This window comes from Leptopilina heterotoma, unplaced genomic scaffold (genome assembly GCF_015476425.1).
Source record: "Leptopilina heterotoma isolate Lh14 unplaced genomic scaffold, ASM1547642v1 Lhet_275, whole genome shotgun sequence".
NCBI lineage: Eukaryota > Metazoa > Arthropoda > Insecta > Hymenoptera > Figitidae > Leptopilina > Leptopilina heterotoma.
The window spans coordinates 1,835,155-1,854,805 of NW_025110983.1; the positions used below are offsets into that span (position 1 = coordinate 1,835,155).

The 19,651-nt window shown below is 25.9% G+C and overlaps 1 protein-coding gene across 1 annotated transcript; it reads left to right on the forward strand.

Moving 5' to 3' along the window:
• Positions 1 to 2,177: 2,177 nt before the first annotated feature.
• On the forward strand, positions 2,178 to 18,325 carry LOC122503990 (protein gooseberry-like). The gene is made up of 5 exons (XM_043614811.1): positions 2,178 to 2,631; positions 8,594 to 8,732; positions 8,915 to 9,204; positions 13,364 to 13,777; positions 15,742 to 18,325. Exons 1-5 carry the CDS (start codon positions 2,571 to 2,573, stop codon positions 16,326 to 16,328), a joined length of 1,491 nt encoding a protein of 496 aa, XP_043470746.1. The 5' UTR covers positions 2,178 to 2,570; the 3' UTR covers positions 16,329 to 18,325.
• Positions 18,326 to 19,651: the final 1,326 nt, after the last annotated feature.

Consider the following 19,651-nt stretch of genomic DNA (forward strand, 5'->3'; position numbering starts at 1 on the left):
TAAGTGAATTTTATTTTTTTTATTAATTTTTATTAAAAAATTTCTCGAGAATTCAATTATTTAAATAGAAAAATATATAATTTATTAAATAATTGTATATTTCTTAAATTTTATTTATTTTATTTATTTTTTTTAAAATAAAAAATTATTATTATTACTATTATTTTTTACATAGAAAAATATATAATTTATTAAAAAATTGAATATTTCTTATTTTTTATTTATTTATTTTTTTATATTATTTTAATTTTATCGAAATTTTTAAAAATAATTGAATTTTCTCGACGAATTTAAAAAAAACTTTTAATATTGCAATTTATTTCTATCATTTTTTTAAATTGTATAAAAAATAATTGAAATTTTGCGATAAATTTTGTTAATTTTAAAAATAATTGAATTATTGCAACGAATTTTATTAAAAATTTGTTTAAAGAATTGAATTCCTGTGAAGAATTTAATTTAAAAAAATAATTTAATTTCGGAAAAAATATTATTATATTCATGAAAATAATGAATTTCTTGTGATGAAGAATTTTATTAAATTTTTTTTAAATAATTGAATTTCTCAGAATTTTTAAAAATTTTTGGAAAATAATTAAATTCCATCGAGAAATTTCATTTTAAAAAAATTGAAAATAATTGAAATCTATGAAGAAGAATTTTATTAAATTTTTTTTTAAATAATTGAATTCCTGTGAAAAATTTTATTTTTGAAAAGAATTGAATTCTTATGGGAAGAATTTTATTTAAATTTCTTAAATAATTGAATTGCTTCGAAGAATTTTATTTTTTACGAAAATAATTGAATTGTTTCGAAGATTTTTATAAACATTTTTGACAATAATTGTATTCATAGGAAGAATGTAAAAATTTTACGAAAATATAATTGTATTCTACGTTTATTATAATTTTTCAAATTTATAAACCATTTTATCCAAATTTTTCAAAATAATTGAATTCTCGAGAAAAATTTTATTATTTATGAAAATATATTGATTTTTTGCGAAGAATTTTATTCAATTTTTTTTAAATAATTGAAGTCCCATTAAAAAAATTGCTTATTTGTGAAAATAATTGAATTCTTAAGAAGAATATTGTATTGAAAATAATTGAATTGTACCGGAAAATTTTATTAAAATTGCAATTTTATTAACTAAATCTTATAAAGAATTTTGTAAAAATTTTTTTCAATAATAAAATTTTTAAAAGAATTTTATTTAAATTTTTCCTAATAATTGAATTTCTCAGAACTATTTTTTTCAATTCTCTGAATTTATATTTGAATTCTTTCGAGAAACTTCATTAAAAAATTAAAAATAATTGAATTGGTGCGAATTTATAAAAAATGTGCAACAAATTGAATTCCTGTGAAATTTTTATTAAAATTTTCTTTAAATAATTGAATTTTTTTGGAAAATTTTATTATAATTGATATTAAAAATATCTTAAAATAAGAATTTTTGAAAATAACTGAAATTTTGCCAATTTTATTAAATTTTTCGAAAATAATTGAATTTTGGAGAAGAATTTTATTATTTATAAAGATAATTGAAATTTTAACGAGAATTTTAAAAAATTTGTTGAACATAATTGAATTTATGCAAAGAAGTTTATCACTTTTGAAAATAATTGAATTTCTAATGAGTTCTTCTTTTAATTTCTATTTAAATTCATTAAAAATTCATATTTTCTAAAATTTCAAATTGAAATTTATGAAGTTCATCTATTTATGAAACTTGTAAACGCAACTCTTTTGAAATCCAATTAATTTTGAAATTAAGTAAAATTATTCATTAAATAATTTAAAAGTAATAATTTTACGATTGTTCTTCAAAGAATTAAGTAAGTTAAAAAGAAATTATTGTTAGAAATAAATATACATTTATACGCTACAAACAAAACGCACCGTCGCGGGCATCATCATTATCATCCATACTTTCCCCCTCTCCATCTCTTTTCCTACCCCCACCCACCGCCCCTCGTCAAATAGCACCTCCCACTTTAACGCCCCCTCTCTCTTTCCTCATTGGTCAACAAATCAACTTTCACACCATTTCGAACCTGTTTACACGGCGTTTAACCTCCCCCCTCCCTTCGCATATCTTTTCTCTACCTCCCCCCTTTTTTTTGCACCCTCTCTCCCACCACTTATTTTTAGCCATCGTACAAGGTGTGGCTTAACAAACATCAGTAACTTTTCAACCTCATGTTTCTACCAGGGACGTTCAGTAAGGTTTTGAAATCCGTTCGGTTAAAAACAACTCGTCTTTCGACGGCGGAGTAGGAGGGGAGTTTAAAAAAAAAACTGGATACTAGTGGCAAAAGTTTAACTTTGCTAATAAAATTGTGAGAAGTGATATTCTTTTATTGTCTATCGATTTAATTTTTGTGAACGAAAATTGAAAAAAAAAAAATAGTGAGGTGTGAACCGGTGTTTGGGGACAGAAAATAAAAATCGAGGATTTTCCTGGATTTTTTTTTTACTTATAAAAAGTAAAAAAAAAAATAGAAAATAAAAAGTGTTTTTGGAGAGGAGGACAAGACGTTACTTTTTTCTTGCAAATTGTGAGATGACGGTCACGACAAATTTCTCGATGATGCGACCATGCTTCACCGGATATTCATTTCAAGGTATATAAAAGTTTTTTTTATTTAAAAATTTACAAAAAAAAAATTTATATTTTAATTTTTTAAAGACGTTTTCATTTTTTTTTTTATTTTTCTTTTTGTTTTTCTTTTAAAATAATGTCAATTTTCCTTTAAATTCACCTTTCTTTAATTCTTTCTAAAAACATTTTTTTACTATTTCTTTACAATTTTAATATTCTATTTCATGTAATATTTCATTTTTCTTAATTATTTAACATTTTTTAAAAATATTTTTAATTAATTTTCATAAATTCACAACCGTTTCGTTTCGCATTTTTATCAAAACCCTTTTTCTTCCTCATAGAAAAAGTTCTTTTCTTTTTATTCGTTTTCATCCCGAGAATTTATATTTTTTGAATTTTAATAATTTTATTAATAAATTGTTTCAATAATAAAATTCTCCACACAAAGAAATTATTTAAATAATTAAATGAATTGAAAAAGAAATAAAATTTAAACCAACAAACTTATTAAAGAAACAAAAATTTCTTTATACAATTTATTATTATTTATTATTTGTTTATTTAAAAAAAATGTTTAATCCCGTTTATTATTGTTAATAAATTAATTAATTAATAAAAATTTGTCAAAAAAAGAAAAGTTCATTAATTTGTTAAATAGAAATAAATTTCTCAAACGGTAAATTGTTTAAATAATTTGATACTAAATTATTTAAACAAAATTTGATAAAAAACTAAATTGTTTAAATAAAATTTGTTAAAGTAAATATAATGTTAATAAAATGTTTATTAAAATGATTAAATTGTTATTAAAAAGTTTGTTAATAAAATAAAATAATAATAATTAATAAAATAAAAATAATTAATTAATTTATTAATTTGTTAATAATAATTTTAATTTTTTTTTTTTTTTTTGACGAAATTGTTAATACAAAATTTGTAAAAATAAGTAAATTGTTAATGAAAAAATTGTTAAAAAAAAACTAAATTGTTAATGCATAATTTGTTAAAAAAAACTAAATTGTTTAAACAAAATCTGTTCAAACAAGTGAATTGTTAATCAAAAGTTTATTAAAATGATTAAATTGTTATTAAAAAATTTTGTTAAAGTGGAGAAATTATTAACACAATATTTGTGAAAATAAGTAAATTGTTAATGCAAAAAAATGTTGAGAAAAAATTGTTGAAACAATATTTGTTAATCTAATGAAATTGTTAAAACGAAATTTGTTAAAATCACTAAATTATTCAAACAAAATTTATTGTTTAAACAAAATTTGTTAATCTAATGAAATTGTTATTACGAAATTTGTTAAAATCACTTAATTATTTAAACAAAATTTATTAAAATAACAAAATTGTTAAAAAAATACCAAATTGTTTAAACAAAAATTTTTAAAATAACTAAATTGTTAAAAATTACTAAATTGTTTAAACAAAATTTGCTGAATAAACTAAAATGTTTAAACAAAATTTGTTAAAAGAACGGACAAAATAACTAAAAATTGTTAACAAATACAAATTTGTTTAAACAAAATTTGTTAGTGTAAAAAAAATTGTGAATTCAATAATTGATAATATAAAGAAAATGTTAATAAAATATTTATTAATGTAAAGAAATTGTTAATAAAAATATTTGTTAATACAAAATTTGTTAAACTAACTAAATTATTAATGCGAAATTAGTTAAAAACGAAATTGTTTAAACAAAAATTGAAAAAAAACAAGAATGTTTAAACAAAATTTGTAACAATAAATAAATTATAAATAAAAAAGTACTTAAAATAAAGAAATTGTTTTAGAAACATTGTTAAAATAAATAGTTTAATACAAAAATTAAAATTTTTGTATTTTTTCAATTATTATTATTATTAATATTTTATTATTACAATAAAGTCAATACAATAAAACTATAAATAAACTAAATAAATAAACGAATTTTCTTTAAATATTTTCAAAAAATAAGTCCTTTCGAAAAAAAAATTCCTAACCTTCTTTTATTACTAACTTTTTAAGTTTGTTATTTAAAAAAAAACATTTGTATTCATTTTTTTTAAACAAATCCAATCGTCTTGTTTGCAGAGCAAGAGAGGGACTTAAAAAGAAAAAAAAATGTTTAAAAGACGGATTTGCAATTTTTTTGGCGCGTGGGATTTTTATTGCGGGAGGGAAAGAAAAAAAAAATTTTTTTTTCCTTTCTTTTTGTTGAGGAGAGTATACAATATTCAACAAAAATAATACCACGAAAATTTTTGACCGTGGCAACTGATATATAACTCTACCTGAGAAGTGAGGTTATAGAGAGCAAAAGATGAAGAAAAAGAAGCCCCCTTTTTTGGAAAATGGTCGAAATGACCGAAACATTTACATTAATGACCCCCGTCATAAATCGAGAGATATATATACAGTATATCTTTTCGTGTTTAAAGAAAAGAGGAGGCACTTTCTTTCTCTCTCCCTCTACACACACAGTAAAGGAAAAGGCCCTTAAGAAATTTTCCAATATGTACAAAATTTTCAAACCTTCTTCTTTATTTGCTTCTTCATTTTTTTCCCTTGTTTTTATTGTTTATTTCTTTTACTCTAAGCAAATGAATTTTAATCACAGAAAAAAAAATTGTTTAATTTTTTTTTTTCAAAATATAAATTTTATTTTTTACTCATTTAATTTTTCAAATTCAATATTCAGAAGAAGAGAAGAAGAAAATTTTTGAAAATTAACCGTGAAATGATTCTCTTTTTTGGTTGGGGGACCGAAAGTCCCCCAAACAATTTACAACAAGGTTCGTGTTATTTTGCGCAATTTTTTTTCCTCACAGAATTTTTATTGACAATATATTTCAAAACTATTGTGTAATTTTTAGGATTTCCCTCCAACCATCATCTCTTTAAAAATTAAATTTTTCTCTACTTTTTCGGAAAGGTAAAATTTTTAATTTTCCGTTTTGGAAAAATTTTAATTTTACTTTTTGATACAGTTAAAAAAAATATAATTTTCTATTTTGGGAAAATTAAAGGGTAATTTTGACTCAACTTTTTGGGGAAAATTCTTAAACATAATTTCACTTGTTGGTAAAATTTAGAAACTTGAATTTACTTTTTAGGAAAATTAAAATAAAATAAGAAAATTAAAATTAAATAATTTGCTACTTTTGAGAAAATTAAAAAATAATTTTCCTTTTTGCAGAAAAAGTAAAAAAATCAAATTTACTTGTTTAATTCTTTTTTTCTTTTTTTTTTCTTTCAAGTATTAAGCAATAGTTTTGTTCATATAATAAAGCGACGGGTTATTTCCAGGTGCCAAGGCACGTAAAGCGCAATTACGTAATACGACTTCGCCATTTTAAGCAATAAAATTGTCTACTCGAGCCATGTGTTTTTTTAGAAACATTTTTTTCCCCCCTCTTTGTCATTCGATCTCATTTTCTTTTTTATAATTGTTTGAAAGAAGAAACAAAAAAGGAACTCGAACTTCTTGACGAAAGTAGAATAATAATGATAATAATAATAATAATAATAATAATATTAATTTATCCTCTATTGCCCAATATAAGAATCACCGCGAGATTAAATTCTACTGTTTCACCTTTTTTTTCCTCTTCTTTTTTTCATCATTTATTTTCTAATACTTTCTTGTATTACTTGCGTATAAATCTAATAATTTCACAATTCGATTAACAAATTATCACTTCCCCTCCAATTCCTCAAATACTTAGAATCAGAAGTAAATTTCTTTCTTTTTTTCTTATATTATAATCTTTAATTCTTGTCGAGAAAGCGAGATAAATAACTAAAAATCAGTTGAATTTTTTAACATTAGTGTTTTTTATTAATATCGATTTCTTTCAATATCTTACGATTTTTAGCTGATTAATATCGATTTTAACAACATTTGACAATATTTAACAGTATTTAACCATATTTAACGATATTTTACAATATTTAACTATATTTAACAATATTTAGCTGTACAATATTTAACTTAACAATATTTAGCGATATTTTAGAATATTTAACAATATTTAACGATATTTTACAATATTTAACTATATTTAACAATATTTAGCGATATTTTAGAATTTTTAACGATATTTTAGAATATTTAACAACATTTAACAATATTTAACAATGTTTAACTATATTTAACAATATTTAGCGATGTTTTAGAATTTTTAACGATATTTTACAATATTTAACTTAACAATATTTTAGAATTTTTAACGATATTTTAGAATATTTAACAATATTTAACGATATTTTAGAATATTTAACAATATTTAACGATATTTTAGAATTTTTAACGATATTTTACAATATTTAACAATATTTAACGATATTTTACAATATTTAACTATATTTAACAATATTTAGCGATATTTTAGAATTTTTAACGATATTTTACAATATTTAACTATTAACAATATTTTAGAATTTTTAACGATATTTTAGAATATTTAACAATATTTAACGATATTTTAGAATTTTTAATGATATTTTATAATATTTAACAATATTTAACGATATTTTAGAATATTTAACAATATTTAACGATATTTTAGAACTTTTAACCACATTTTAGAATATTTTAGAATATTTAACAACATTTAACAATATTTAACAATGTTTTACAATATTTTTTGTTTATAACAATTTTTTGCGATTTATATCGATTTTTAGATATCTAACGATTCTTTTTGCGATTTATAGGTATAAATTTTTGTTTAATTATTTAACATTTTTCTTGTTTTGTAATTTATAACAATTTTCTTTCATATTTAACGATCCTTTTTGTGATTTATAACATGATTGTATTCGATTTTTATCGATTTCTCTTAGATTTATATCGATTTTATAGGTATTTAACGATTTTTTGCGATTTATAACGATTTCTTCGATTTTTATCCATTCTTTGTGTGATTTATTATTATTTATATTTATTATTATTATTATTAGAATTATTTATTTTCTTGACATTTAACGATTCTTTTTGCAATTCATAACGATTTTCTTCGACATAAATCGATTTTCTTGCATTCTATATCGATTTATTTAGAGATTTAACTGTTCTTTTTGCGATTATAATAATTTATTTATATTTATCTATTTTATAGACAATTAACAATTTTTTTTGCAAATTACAACGATTTTTATCGATTTTCCCGTGATTTATATCGAATATTTACAATATTTAACTTTTCTGTCTACGATTACAACGATTTTTTGCCATTTATATCGATTTTATAAATATTTAACTTTATTTTTTGAGATTATAACGATTTTCTACGATTTATATCAATTTTATAAATATTTAACGATTCTTTCTGCGATTTTTAACGATTATCTTCAATATTTATCGATTTTCTGAGACACTTATCGATTTTTTTTTTGCAACTACAACGATTTTTTCGATTTTTCTGCGATTTTTATCGATTTTTAAGCCATTTATCGATTTTTTTACGATTTAATGATATTTTACCTCAATTTTAACGATTTTGTGTAATTTAAATTCGTTTTTTTTTATATTTTCCGATTTTCTTGGTAATTTTTCAATTTTTTTTTTTGCGATTTATATCGATTTTGTATTGTTTTTGTTTATTTGAAAAATAAAGTAAACATTTTTCTCGCGTGAAAAATTATTCTGTGATTCACGAAACCTTTCTCAATATAAATTCTCCGTTATATTCGCGAATAGCGGCAATTTTGTTTAACCGCTAGTTTATAAGTGAAAGAAAAAACGCATTAGTTGGCAAAATTTATTGTTTTCCTCTTTTCTTTTTTTAATCGTTCAATAAAACTTTTATTTTCTACAAAAATTTACATTTTATTTTTCAAAAAAAAAAAAAAAAATTTACCAAAAATTTAGTTAACAAATTTTAATTTAAAACAATAACAAAAAAACTAATTTTTATTATGTAATGAATAATTTTAATATTAATTTAATTTTTGTTGTGAAAAAAATTAATAATTTTCTTAATTTGCTTTAGATTTGGGATCGATACCGGGACAGGGACGTGTTAATCAATTGGGGGGTGTCTTCATTAACGGACGACCTCTTCCAAATCATATTCGAAAACAAATTGTGGAAATGGCCGGAAGTGGCGTTCGACCTTGCGTCATATCCAGGTAAAAAAATTTTTTTTCTATTTTCAATTTTCTATTGTCTTAATAATTATTAAAACAATAACTTTAATAACATTAATTTTAATACTAAAATTATTAATAATAATTTTTTATGAAAAATAATTTTATTATTAATAATTTTTTATTAATAATAATTTTAATAATTTTCTATTTTTTGTGCGCAGGCAACTTAGAGTATCACATGGATGTGTTTCGAAAATTTTAAATCGTTATCAGGAAACCGGAAGTATTAGGCCAGGCGTGATTGGTGGAAGTAAACCACGAGTCGCAACACCTGAAGTTGAATCCAGAATTGAAGACTACAAGAGGGAAAATCCAGGCGCATTTTCCTGGGAAATTAGAGACAGACTAATTAAGGAGGGAATGTGCGATAGAACAAGTGCACCAAGTGTGTCGGCAATATCTCGTCTTCTACGGGGACGTGACATTGAGGATGAGACAAAACTGGGAGATGGTGAGTTTTTTTTGAAAATTTTTCCACCTTCTAAATATATTTCTCCACTTTCCAAATAATTTTCCACCTTAAAAATAATTTTCCCCCTTCTAAATATTTTCTAACGTTGCAAATCATTTCCCACCTATAAAATAATTTTCCGCCTTTGAAATAGTTTTCAACCTTCTAAATAATTTCCTTCCTTTAACATAATTTTCCACCTACGGAGTAATTTTCCAACTTTTCACTAGTTCCTACCTTCAAAATAGTTTCCGACCTTTTAAATAATTTTCCACCTTGGAATTAATTTTCCAATCTTTAACATAATTCTTCATTAAAATAGTTTTCCACCTTCGTAGTAATTTTCCAACTTTTCACTAGTTTTCTACCTTCAAAATAATTCCCCACCTTTTTGAAGTCGTTTTTCTCCCTTCGAAATAATTTTCCAATAATTTTCAATCTTCAGAATAATTTTCAACCTTTTGCAATATTTTTCTACCTTTAAAATAATATTCCACAATTTTCCACTTTAGAAATAGTTTTCAACCTTCAGAATAATTTTCAACCTTTGCAATATTTTTCTACCTTCAAAATAATTTTCAACCTTTTGCAATATTTTTCTACCTTTAAAATAATATTCCACAATTTTCCACTTTAGAAATAGTTTTCAACCTTCAGAATAATTTTCAACCTTTGCAATATTTTTCTACCTTCAAAATAATTTTTCACTTTTGAATTATTTTTCCACAATTTTATATTTGCGGAATAGTTTTCCACCTTCTAAATAATTTCCTCGTACCTCCTTAATTTTCCACCTTCAAAATATAATCCTACCTTTTAAAGAATTTTCCACAGTTGAAATTGTTTTCCACCTTCGGATTAATTTTCCAACTTTTCACTAACTTTTCCACCTTTAAACTAATTTCCAACCTTTACAATAGTTTTCCACCTTCGAATTAATTTTCCAACTTTTCACTAACTTTTCCACCTTTAAACTAATTTCCAACCTTTACAATAGTTTTCCACCTTCGAATTAATTTTCCAGCTTTTAAATAGTTTTCAACCTTTGCCACATTTTTTACCTTCAATACAATTTTCCTCCCTTAAAGTAGTTTTCCACCTTCGCAATAATTTTCCATTAAAAGTGAAAATTATTTTCAACCATAAGAATAAAAAAGGAAACTTTCCAAGAAATTTTCTACCAAGAAAAATATTTTCTTTAGTAGAAAATTTTTTGGAAATTTGAAAATAGAAGAGGGAAAAGCGAAGACAAATGGAAAATAGAGAAAAATTTTTAGCAAATTTTTCCACCTTTTGAAATTATATTTTCCTCGTCGAGTGAAGTATTATATTTCGAGTACGCATAATATATAAAGCATATTCTCATAAGGCGCGTACAAATATACAAAGCGATGAATATCCGCAATGATGCACCTGAGAGTGAGGTGCGAGCGGCAAGAAAATTACAGAGCCAAGTCTCTTTGATCGTAGGTGCTACTGAGTAGCGTTACAGCTTTTATACAGCAAAGCCGTCAATTTTCATGAGCGGGGAACACGAGTGATTAATACACGCATTTAATATATTCATTCGCCGATTTCCAGCTCGTCGAGGATACCACACTCGATAATGCCGGGAAAGTTTATTACTCGTATGGTGGTCCAGAGGAGGAAATTTATATCCTCCCATTTTTTATTTTTTACTTAAAAAAAAATCATTTTTGACAAAAAGAAACAAAAATAATTTTCCACCTAAGAGAAAATTTTTCTTTTAACTTTAAAAGAGAATTTTTCTCCGGGAAAATTTTTTTTTGAAGGTAAAATTATTCTCCAAACCTTGAGAAAATATTTTACCAATGAAAATTAATTTTCCAACCTTGAAAATAGTTTTTTTTTATAAGTGGAAAACAATTTTCCAACTTGGAAAATTTGGCATTCTTAGAAAAATAATTAGCAAACCATTTTCCACCTTGGAAAATTATTTATCACCTGGAAAATAATTTTTCAACCTAATAATTTTCCAGTGGAAAATGATTTTCCGTCTTAAAAATTAGTTTTTCAGGGTGGAAAATGGTTTTCTAATTATTTTCCCAAGAGTGCTAAATTTTCCAGGTCGGAAAATGATTTTCTAACTATTTTTCCAAGGTGGGAAATATTTTCTTCTAAGAGAAAAATTATTTTTCAAGGCGGAAAATATTTTATTTTAAGTGAAAAATTATTTTCCCCAAAGAAAATTAATTCCAAGGTGGAAAATATTTTGAAACATAATTTTCCCTAAAGAAAAATAACTCCGAAGGTTGAAAATTATTTTCCATATGGAAAATTAAATCTAAGAGGTGGTAGCGAAAAATATTTTTTACACTGGAAAAATTAACTCAAAGGTGGAAAATTATGTTCTTAGGTGGAAATGTTATATTTTAATTGGAAAATTACTTTTCACAAGGAAAATTAATTTTAAGGTGGAAAATTATTTTGTCAACGGAAAAATATAACTCCGAAAGTATTCGTAAATAATATTTTCACAATTAAAGTCAAATCACACGATCGAGAGGAAAAGTGTGAGAGAAAGAGAAAAAAAATGAAGAGAGGGGGGAGAGAGATAGAATGTTTCTCATCCATATGACATGACAAATGAAATGTGTACCCACGAGGGCTCATCGTAAGATCATTTGAGGGTAGCTAGTCGGCGAAGATGAAAGGCCCAAAGAAGCAGAGAAAAAGCGGGGCTCCTTCAGTAAGACGATAGTTCTCTGAGGTTGCCGACCTTCTATTACAAAAAAAAAGAAATAATGAAAAAAAAGAAAAATAATAATCATAAGAAAGAATAAAACAGCGAAAAGACTCTTTAAAAAGAGAATTCATTTAAATAACCACGGGGCGTTAAGTATCACACACATACAGAAACTGTAGAAAGAGAAAACAATTTTTCTATAGCCAAAAAAAATTTTTTTTTTCCATTTAATTACAAATCCTCAATTTGTAACTATTTTTTTTCTCGATATTATGAGTATTTTTATGCAAATAAAATCTTTTCCACTGAAAAACTATTCTTCGAATTAAAATATTTTAATTGCGCATGAAAATTAGTTATGAAAAACTACTGCGCAGCTTAAAAGTGAAAACTGCGCATATAGCTGCGCAATAACTAATAAAGTCGAATATTTCTGCGCAGTAGAAATTTTTACACACTCATTACTATTCTTGATGTAAAAATATTAACGAATAAATAATTATTTTTAAATAACCATTTAAAATAAATTTCGAAAATAAATTTCTGAAATAAATTTGAAAATAAATTTCTGAAATAAATTTGAAAATAAATTTGAAACTAAATTTGAAAATAAATTTTTATAATAAAGTGACAAATTAATTAATCGATTCGAAATTAAAGTGAATTTTGTTCCTTGAAATTAAAAGTTTAAAGATACGTAATAGAGATCTACCCACAATATCAAGCAGCATATATCGCGCATCTTTGAAAATCAAACAGAAAATTATATCTTTCGGGAGCTTAAACGTTCTTGATTCTCGACCAGTAATTTCAACCTCTTCCAAACCCTTTTATTAGTCTCGGAATGAATGATTGCGTCTAATATGCGGTAGACTTGAGAGTTTTTATTATTATTTTTTTTAAATTTATTTATTTTCTTTGACGAAACAAATTTCAAGTATATGGGACACGTGCCTTGAAAATATTTTTCCAAAGCAAAAAATTTTTTTCCGCCAAAAAACAATAAAAAAAGGAGATTAATTCAGAGTCAATGTTGAAAAAATCAAAAACAAAGAATGTAAAAACAAAAAAAAGTGAAAACCAAAGTAAAAAAAATAGAATCAAAGACAAACCAAAATAAAAAAAGAACAAAAGAACAAAATTAAAAAAAAAATTAAACAAACAAAAAAAACCAAAAAAAACTTGATAACTAAAATCAAAAGAAGCAAAAAAAGATAATTAAAAGCAAAGATCGAAAAAAAGAAACAAAAGAAAAGAAACAAAAGTAAAAAAAAATAAATAAAAACTAAAATCAAAAGAAACAAAAATGAAAGACAAAACAAAAAAGCAAAAAAAACAAAGAATCAAAATAAAAAACAAAAAAGAAAAAAATTAAAAAACAAAAAGAATTAAAAAAGCAAATACCAAAAAACAGAACCAAAAGAACTAACGAAAACAATTAATTAATTTCAGGAAAAACAAGTTCAGGATCAGACTGCGAGAGCGAACCAGGAATACCCCTAAAACGTAAGCAACGCAGAAGTCGAACAACCTTCACTGCCCACCAATTGGACGAATTGGAAAGGGCATTTGAGAGGACACAATATCCAGATATCTACACAAGAGAAGAATTGGCCCAACGTACAAAACTCACCGAGGCACGAATTCAAGTTTGGTTCAGCAATAGAAGAGCACGTCTCCGTAAACAATTATCATCAACAACATCAAGTGGCTATGTCTCATCAGTGCCCTACTCATCAACACCTTATGTTCTTCATCCACCACCAGCAGCGCCACATTCACATTCAGGTGCTTCTCTGCCTCCAACTCATTCTCATCCCCATCATGGACAAAGTCTTCCAGATCCGGTGTTCTCATCGAGTCCTGGTGAGTAGATTCTTTAAATTTCTCCAGAGTCATTCTGTGTCTTATATAATATAACGTTTACTTTTATTTTCCGACCCTAATCATTTCTTACTTACTGCCTTATAGGATAATTATCATTTGTTGCTCACTGTCTTATACAGTAAGAAAACCTACCACGTCAGTCATATCCCATGAGTTGGAGTGAGACAGACTTATGCGATTCCCATACCTTCCTATGACTGACTGATAGCTTTTCTTACTATAGAATCGTTGATTGTTTGAAATTTTAATTTATTGTAACACCGACTTTTAGTGATAACTTATTGTAGCATTTTTTGTTTTATTATTAACTTCCGAATAGCATATCATTCTGTAGCATCTTCTGCTTAATTACGAACTAACTTCCAAATAGCATCATTCTGTAGCATCTTCTATTTAATTACTAACTGTTTTATTACTAACTTCCGAAAAGCATCATTCTGTAGCATCTTCTGTTTAATTACTAATTAACTTCAGAATAGCATCATTCTGTAGCATCTTCTGTTTAATTACTAATTAACTTCAGAATAGCATCATTCTGTAGCATCTTCTGTTTAATTACTAATTAACTTCAGAATAGCATCATTCTGTAGCATCTTCTATTTAATTACTAACTGTTTTATTACTAACTTCAGAATAGCATCATTCTGTAGCATCTTCTATTTAATTACTAACTGTTTTATTACTAACTTCCGAAGAGCATCATTCTGTAGCATCTTCTGTTTAATTACTAATAACTAACTTCCAAATAGCATTAATCTGTAGCATCTTCTGCCTTATTACTGACTATTCCGAATAGCATCTTCTGTTTAATTACTAATAATAACTAACTTCAGAATAGCATCATTCTGTAGCATCTTATGTTTAATTACTAATAACTGACTTCCAAATATGTAGCATCATTCTGTAGCATCTTCTGTTTAATTACTAACTAACTTCCAAATAGCATCATTCTGTAGCATCTTCTGTTTAAATACTATAACTAACTTCAGAGTAGCATCATTCTGTAGCATTTTCTGTTTAAATACTAATTACCTCTAATTACTAACTGTTTTATTACTAACTTCCGAAAAGCATCATTCTGTAGCATCTTCTGTTTAATTACCAATTAACTTCAAAATAGCATCATTCTGTAGCATCTTCGGTTTAATTACTATTTAACTAACTTCCAAATAGCATCATTCTGTAGCATCTTCTGTTTAATTACTAACTAACTTCCGAATAGCATCATTGTATCTACTATTATTCATTTTCTTGTAGCATTATTCCATCTTCTAATTTTTTACTTCATTATCCAAAAATGCTGTCATTAGTAACATCATCCTCGAACCATAATTTTCTGTTCTGTTTACTTTATTGTTCAGTAAAATCCACAAATTTCTTGTTCCTAAAACAATTGAATCAACAATAATCCCCCTTTTTCTGAATTGCAAATATTTCCCTTTTTTCAACACACTAAAAATTTTCTTCTCCTAATTTCAATAAAAATTGATTCCAAACTAAATTATCTGATATATCTTACGGAGTCGTTTAAAATCTATACATGTGAAAGTCGGGCAAAACAGAAGCGACTTGACGGACAATTACCGGAAGTTGTGTATCGAAATAATCTGAATACCGGTTTTTTTTTTATGAGGCAGACCTCAATCGTCGCGGACGAAATGTGCCTCGTCACGAGTATGCAATTTCCGCTTTGGAAGAAAACGATCATGACTACAACACTAATGACAGCACTGCTCGACTTATTATTGATATATAAATAAAAAAAGAATAAAAAGGATTTTTCGATTTCTCTTTTCCGAATCTTCCTGTATTCTAAGTTTACTACTTTGTCCTGACTAGAAAATAGAATTAGTGCTTTACAAAGAGAACATTAGTCCTAGCTAGAAAGTTGAAACGTTCTATTAGACAAAGTCTTAATTTTCCTTCTTCTTTTTAATTTTCAGACTTGTACCCAACGCATCATTCGTCGATACCTCATCAACTAACACCGGACTCAAGTCGCCTTGGCTCATCCGTCTGCTCGACGCCAACCTACAGTCTTCCACCATCAGTGAGCTACCCAACGTCACTGCTACCACCAACATCGTCACCAAATTCAACACACATGACTCATCAACTCTCACCAGTTCATTCAGTTTCCTCTAGCAACTATCAACACAACACAACTGCTCATCAACTACCACCAACACCAAATTCCCTCGTCACCATGATGGGCGGTTCAAATCCAAGTCCAGGCTCTGATCATCTAACAACATCCAGCGAACTACCAATTTCCTCCGTTTCACCTGTTCATCATCAACATCAAGCGAATCAGGGTAATTCATCGCCATCCTGGAATTTACCAATCAACAACAACAACAATAACAGTAGTGGTAATCGTATTGGACTACCAACACCGCCCAGTAACATTCAACATCACCCGAATCATCCCCCACCACCTCATCAGTTCAGCGGTCATTATACGAGTCAAACTTTCCAACAACCACCCAGACCAACGCCTCATCATCAGCCTTTTTATAGTTGGTATTAAAGAAGTCTTTCTTTTTCGCTAAGTCCCTTTTTGGATATCCAAAAATATCTTTATCCTATCTTACTGGATAGGTAAAGGGTCTTTATACTGAAAAGGGTCTTTTGACTTTAAATAGGAATTTACCGACTGAAATTTGCTATTAAGAATTAGTTAAATTAAACGGATTTGTCTTCCAATTGTCGAAATTGTTGTTTTTAATGATTTTATTATAATTCCGAGTGTTTGATTAGAAATGATTCAATCATTGAGGACGCGCCCACTTTTTGGCTCAGCCTACTAATGATTAGAAACGCCCACTTCTTGTCAGTTTGCTTATTGGCGCCGCCTTCTAGTTGAGGACACGCCCAGTTTTACTCATTGTCACCGCCCTTTCACTCTTTTCTACTTGTTCGCCGTCTTCTAATCATTAAAACAATCACTTTCTCGTAGATTGCAATCTAAACGCCCACTTTTCCTACTTCGCTTAATGGTATCGCCTTCTAACTATGCTGGACACGCCCAACTTTTGTTATCTTTCTTCTTGGCAACGCCTTCTATCTTTAAGAAAACGCCCACTTCTACTTTGCCTATTGGCACTGCTTTCTAAAGACGTAGGACACGACCACTTTCGGCTAGTTCGCTTTTTGGATCCGCCTTCTAATTAAAGAGGACACGCCCACTGTATCTTGGCACCGCCTTCTAAGCGTAAAGATCACGCCCATATTTTACTATCATTTGAAAAGAAAGAGAAGCGAAAGAAGGCGGAGGAACACGCCCACATTTTACTATCATTTGAAAGGAAAAAGAAGCGAAAGAAGACGGAGAAACACGCCCACATTTTACTATCATTTAAAAGAAGTAGTAGAAACGAAGAAAGAAGGCTCCGCCTTCTAAGCAAAGACCTGAAGACCACGCCCACATTTCACTATGATTTGAAAAGAAAAAGAAGCAGAAAAAGTACAAGTGGAGAGAGAAGAGAAAGAGGAGGGAGAAAATGTAGAACTGGAGAAAGAAGAGGGAGAAGAAGAGAATATAAACATAGTAAAAAAAAATTATAAAAAAAGAAAAAAAAAGTAGAAAAAAATTTTAAAAAAGAAGTAAAAACTAGAGAAGGGAGTAGAAATAGAAAAAAGAAGGTAAAAAAATAGCCGAAGACGAACACTGGCTTCTATTCTCTTGAAAACTCCGCCCTCTCTACTCCCACCAGAGACTGAAACCACGCCCCTTTTCTGTTTCAACACTCGGCTAAGAATCTTCTTCCTCTAAAAAAAATAAAACTCCGCCTACTCTTCCAAAAACAAACAAGAAGCCAGGACAACTTTAATTTTTTCTTAACACTTGACTAAAAGTCTTTTATTATTTTAAAAACTCCGCCCACTCTGCTGTCACTAAACAAAAAACCACGCCCACATTTTTTATACAATTTTACCGAGAATCGACCATTTTAATTGTTTGCAAAAAAAATCGTCAACATAATTATTGATTCGAGTCAAAATATTCCATTGAAAAATATTGAAAAACTCGATTCAAAAATATCGAAATATTCAATTCAAAAATTTCGAAATATTCGATTAAAAAATTTCAAAATATCCAAAAATTCAATTCAAAAATTGCGAAAAATTCAATTCAAAAATTGCGAAATATTCAATTCAAAAATATCGAAAAATTCAATTAAAAAAATATCGAAATATTCGATTCAAAACTAGCGTTAAAGTCGATTCAAAGATATCGAAATATTCAAAAATCAAAACATCGATGCGTTCGATTAAAAAATAACGACCGAGTCGATTAAAAAACAATCGAAATATTCGATTAAAAAAAAAATACACAAATATTCGATAGAAAAAATACCGAAATATTCGAATCCAAACTATCGTTATACGTTTGATTAAAAAATATCGATAAACTCGATTCAGAAATACATCAATAAACGGAAATTAAAAATTTTATCGATACATCGATGAAAAAATCATTTTCAAAAAACATTTTCAAAAAACATTTTCAAAATACATTTTCAAAATAAATTTTCAAAATACATAAAAAAAAGAGTTTAATAAAGATATATATTTTAAATATTTCCTAAATTTTTAAAATTAAAAAAAAAGTAGCTAAAAACTTTGTAAATTTTGATATTTGTCCCTATAGTGTTATTTTAAAAGTATAAATTTATATAATATAAAAAAAATCCTGTCTTTATGTTTGTAAAAAAAATTAATTTCTCGTGACAGAATTTTTTCCCCTTTTTTCTGATTTACAAATTACGATAAAAATTTTGCGTTTCTAATGATTAGTGATAATAGAATTTGATTTTTTTAAAAAAATCATTATTTAACGCCAGTACTGATATCGATTAATTTCCAAATCGAAATAAAATTATGTAAAAATTTGTTTATAAAATTTAGCTTAGTTTTTCTTATTTTGTAATTTTGTAAATTTGAAAATTAAAAATTAAAAATTAAAAATTTTACTAATTTGTTCTTATAAATAATGTTCAGTAATTAATTAAAAGCAGAGTATAAAATAATTTTTTCCTCTTTTTTCAAAATTAATTATTAGATTATTACCTAGTTGTTTAATTGTAAACTTAGTTAATAAAGAAACAAAAATTTTGTTCTTTTCAAATTTTCGGGACGCTTCCAGTGATTTTTATTTCTTACCATCTAATTATAAGGAGCTTATTTTTAAGTCGTGTATGAGTGTGTTTTTCTTCCTTTTTTTCAAAAAAAATTTAGATTCTACGATAAAAAATTGTAAATATTCGAATTTAATTAAACATTGTATGATTATTAATTATAACGAGTATAAACATAATTATTATTGTAAATAAATGTAAAGAAAAAGAAATTTGTAATGTAACAATTTTTTACGAGGCGCTAATTTTTAGCAGATTGCTGGCAACTGTTTTAAATTTAGAAATTCAAAAATTTTTTGTACATAATTTTTTTAAATGTATTTTCAATATATTTTAATTATGTGAATGTATTAAATTTTTCGAATTATGTTAAAGAATTTCTTTTCATTCTTTTCTTTTTAGTTTGTAAATATTATGTATTTTAGAATCAGCGATTTTTGAAAAGTTACAGTTCAACCAAAAAATTACATTTAATGTATATTTAGTTTGTAAAAATTAATGTAATTGAAAAATAAAAAAAAACCGCTGCCAAGTGGTAATTATACTTTAACATTCAATTTTTGTGCGTTACATTTTATGTATTCCTTTCATGAACGCGTTGCTTTAAAAATTTCATTAATTAAAAAATTAAAAAATCAAAAGTTTTAAATAATATTATTCAAAAATTCTAAAAAAAAATAATAGTAATCAGTAAAATAGAAACCTTTCAGAA

Bases quoted from the DNA above. Each gene is read 5' to 3' on its own strand.
- LOC122503990 (XM_043614811.1), top strand. From the start codon at position 2,571: ATGACGGTCACGACAAATTTCTCGATGATGCGACCATGCTTCACCGGA. The intron at 8,733-8,914 runs GTAAAAAAATTT...TTTTGTGCGCAG, and splicing joins CGACCTTGCGTCATATCCAG to GCAACTTAGAGTATCACATG. The intron at 13,778-15,741 runs GTGAGTAGATTC...TTTAATTTTCAG, and splicing joins GGTGTTCTCATCGAGTCCTG to ACTTGTACCCAACGCATCAT.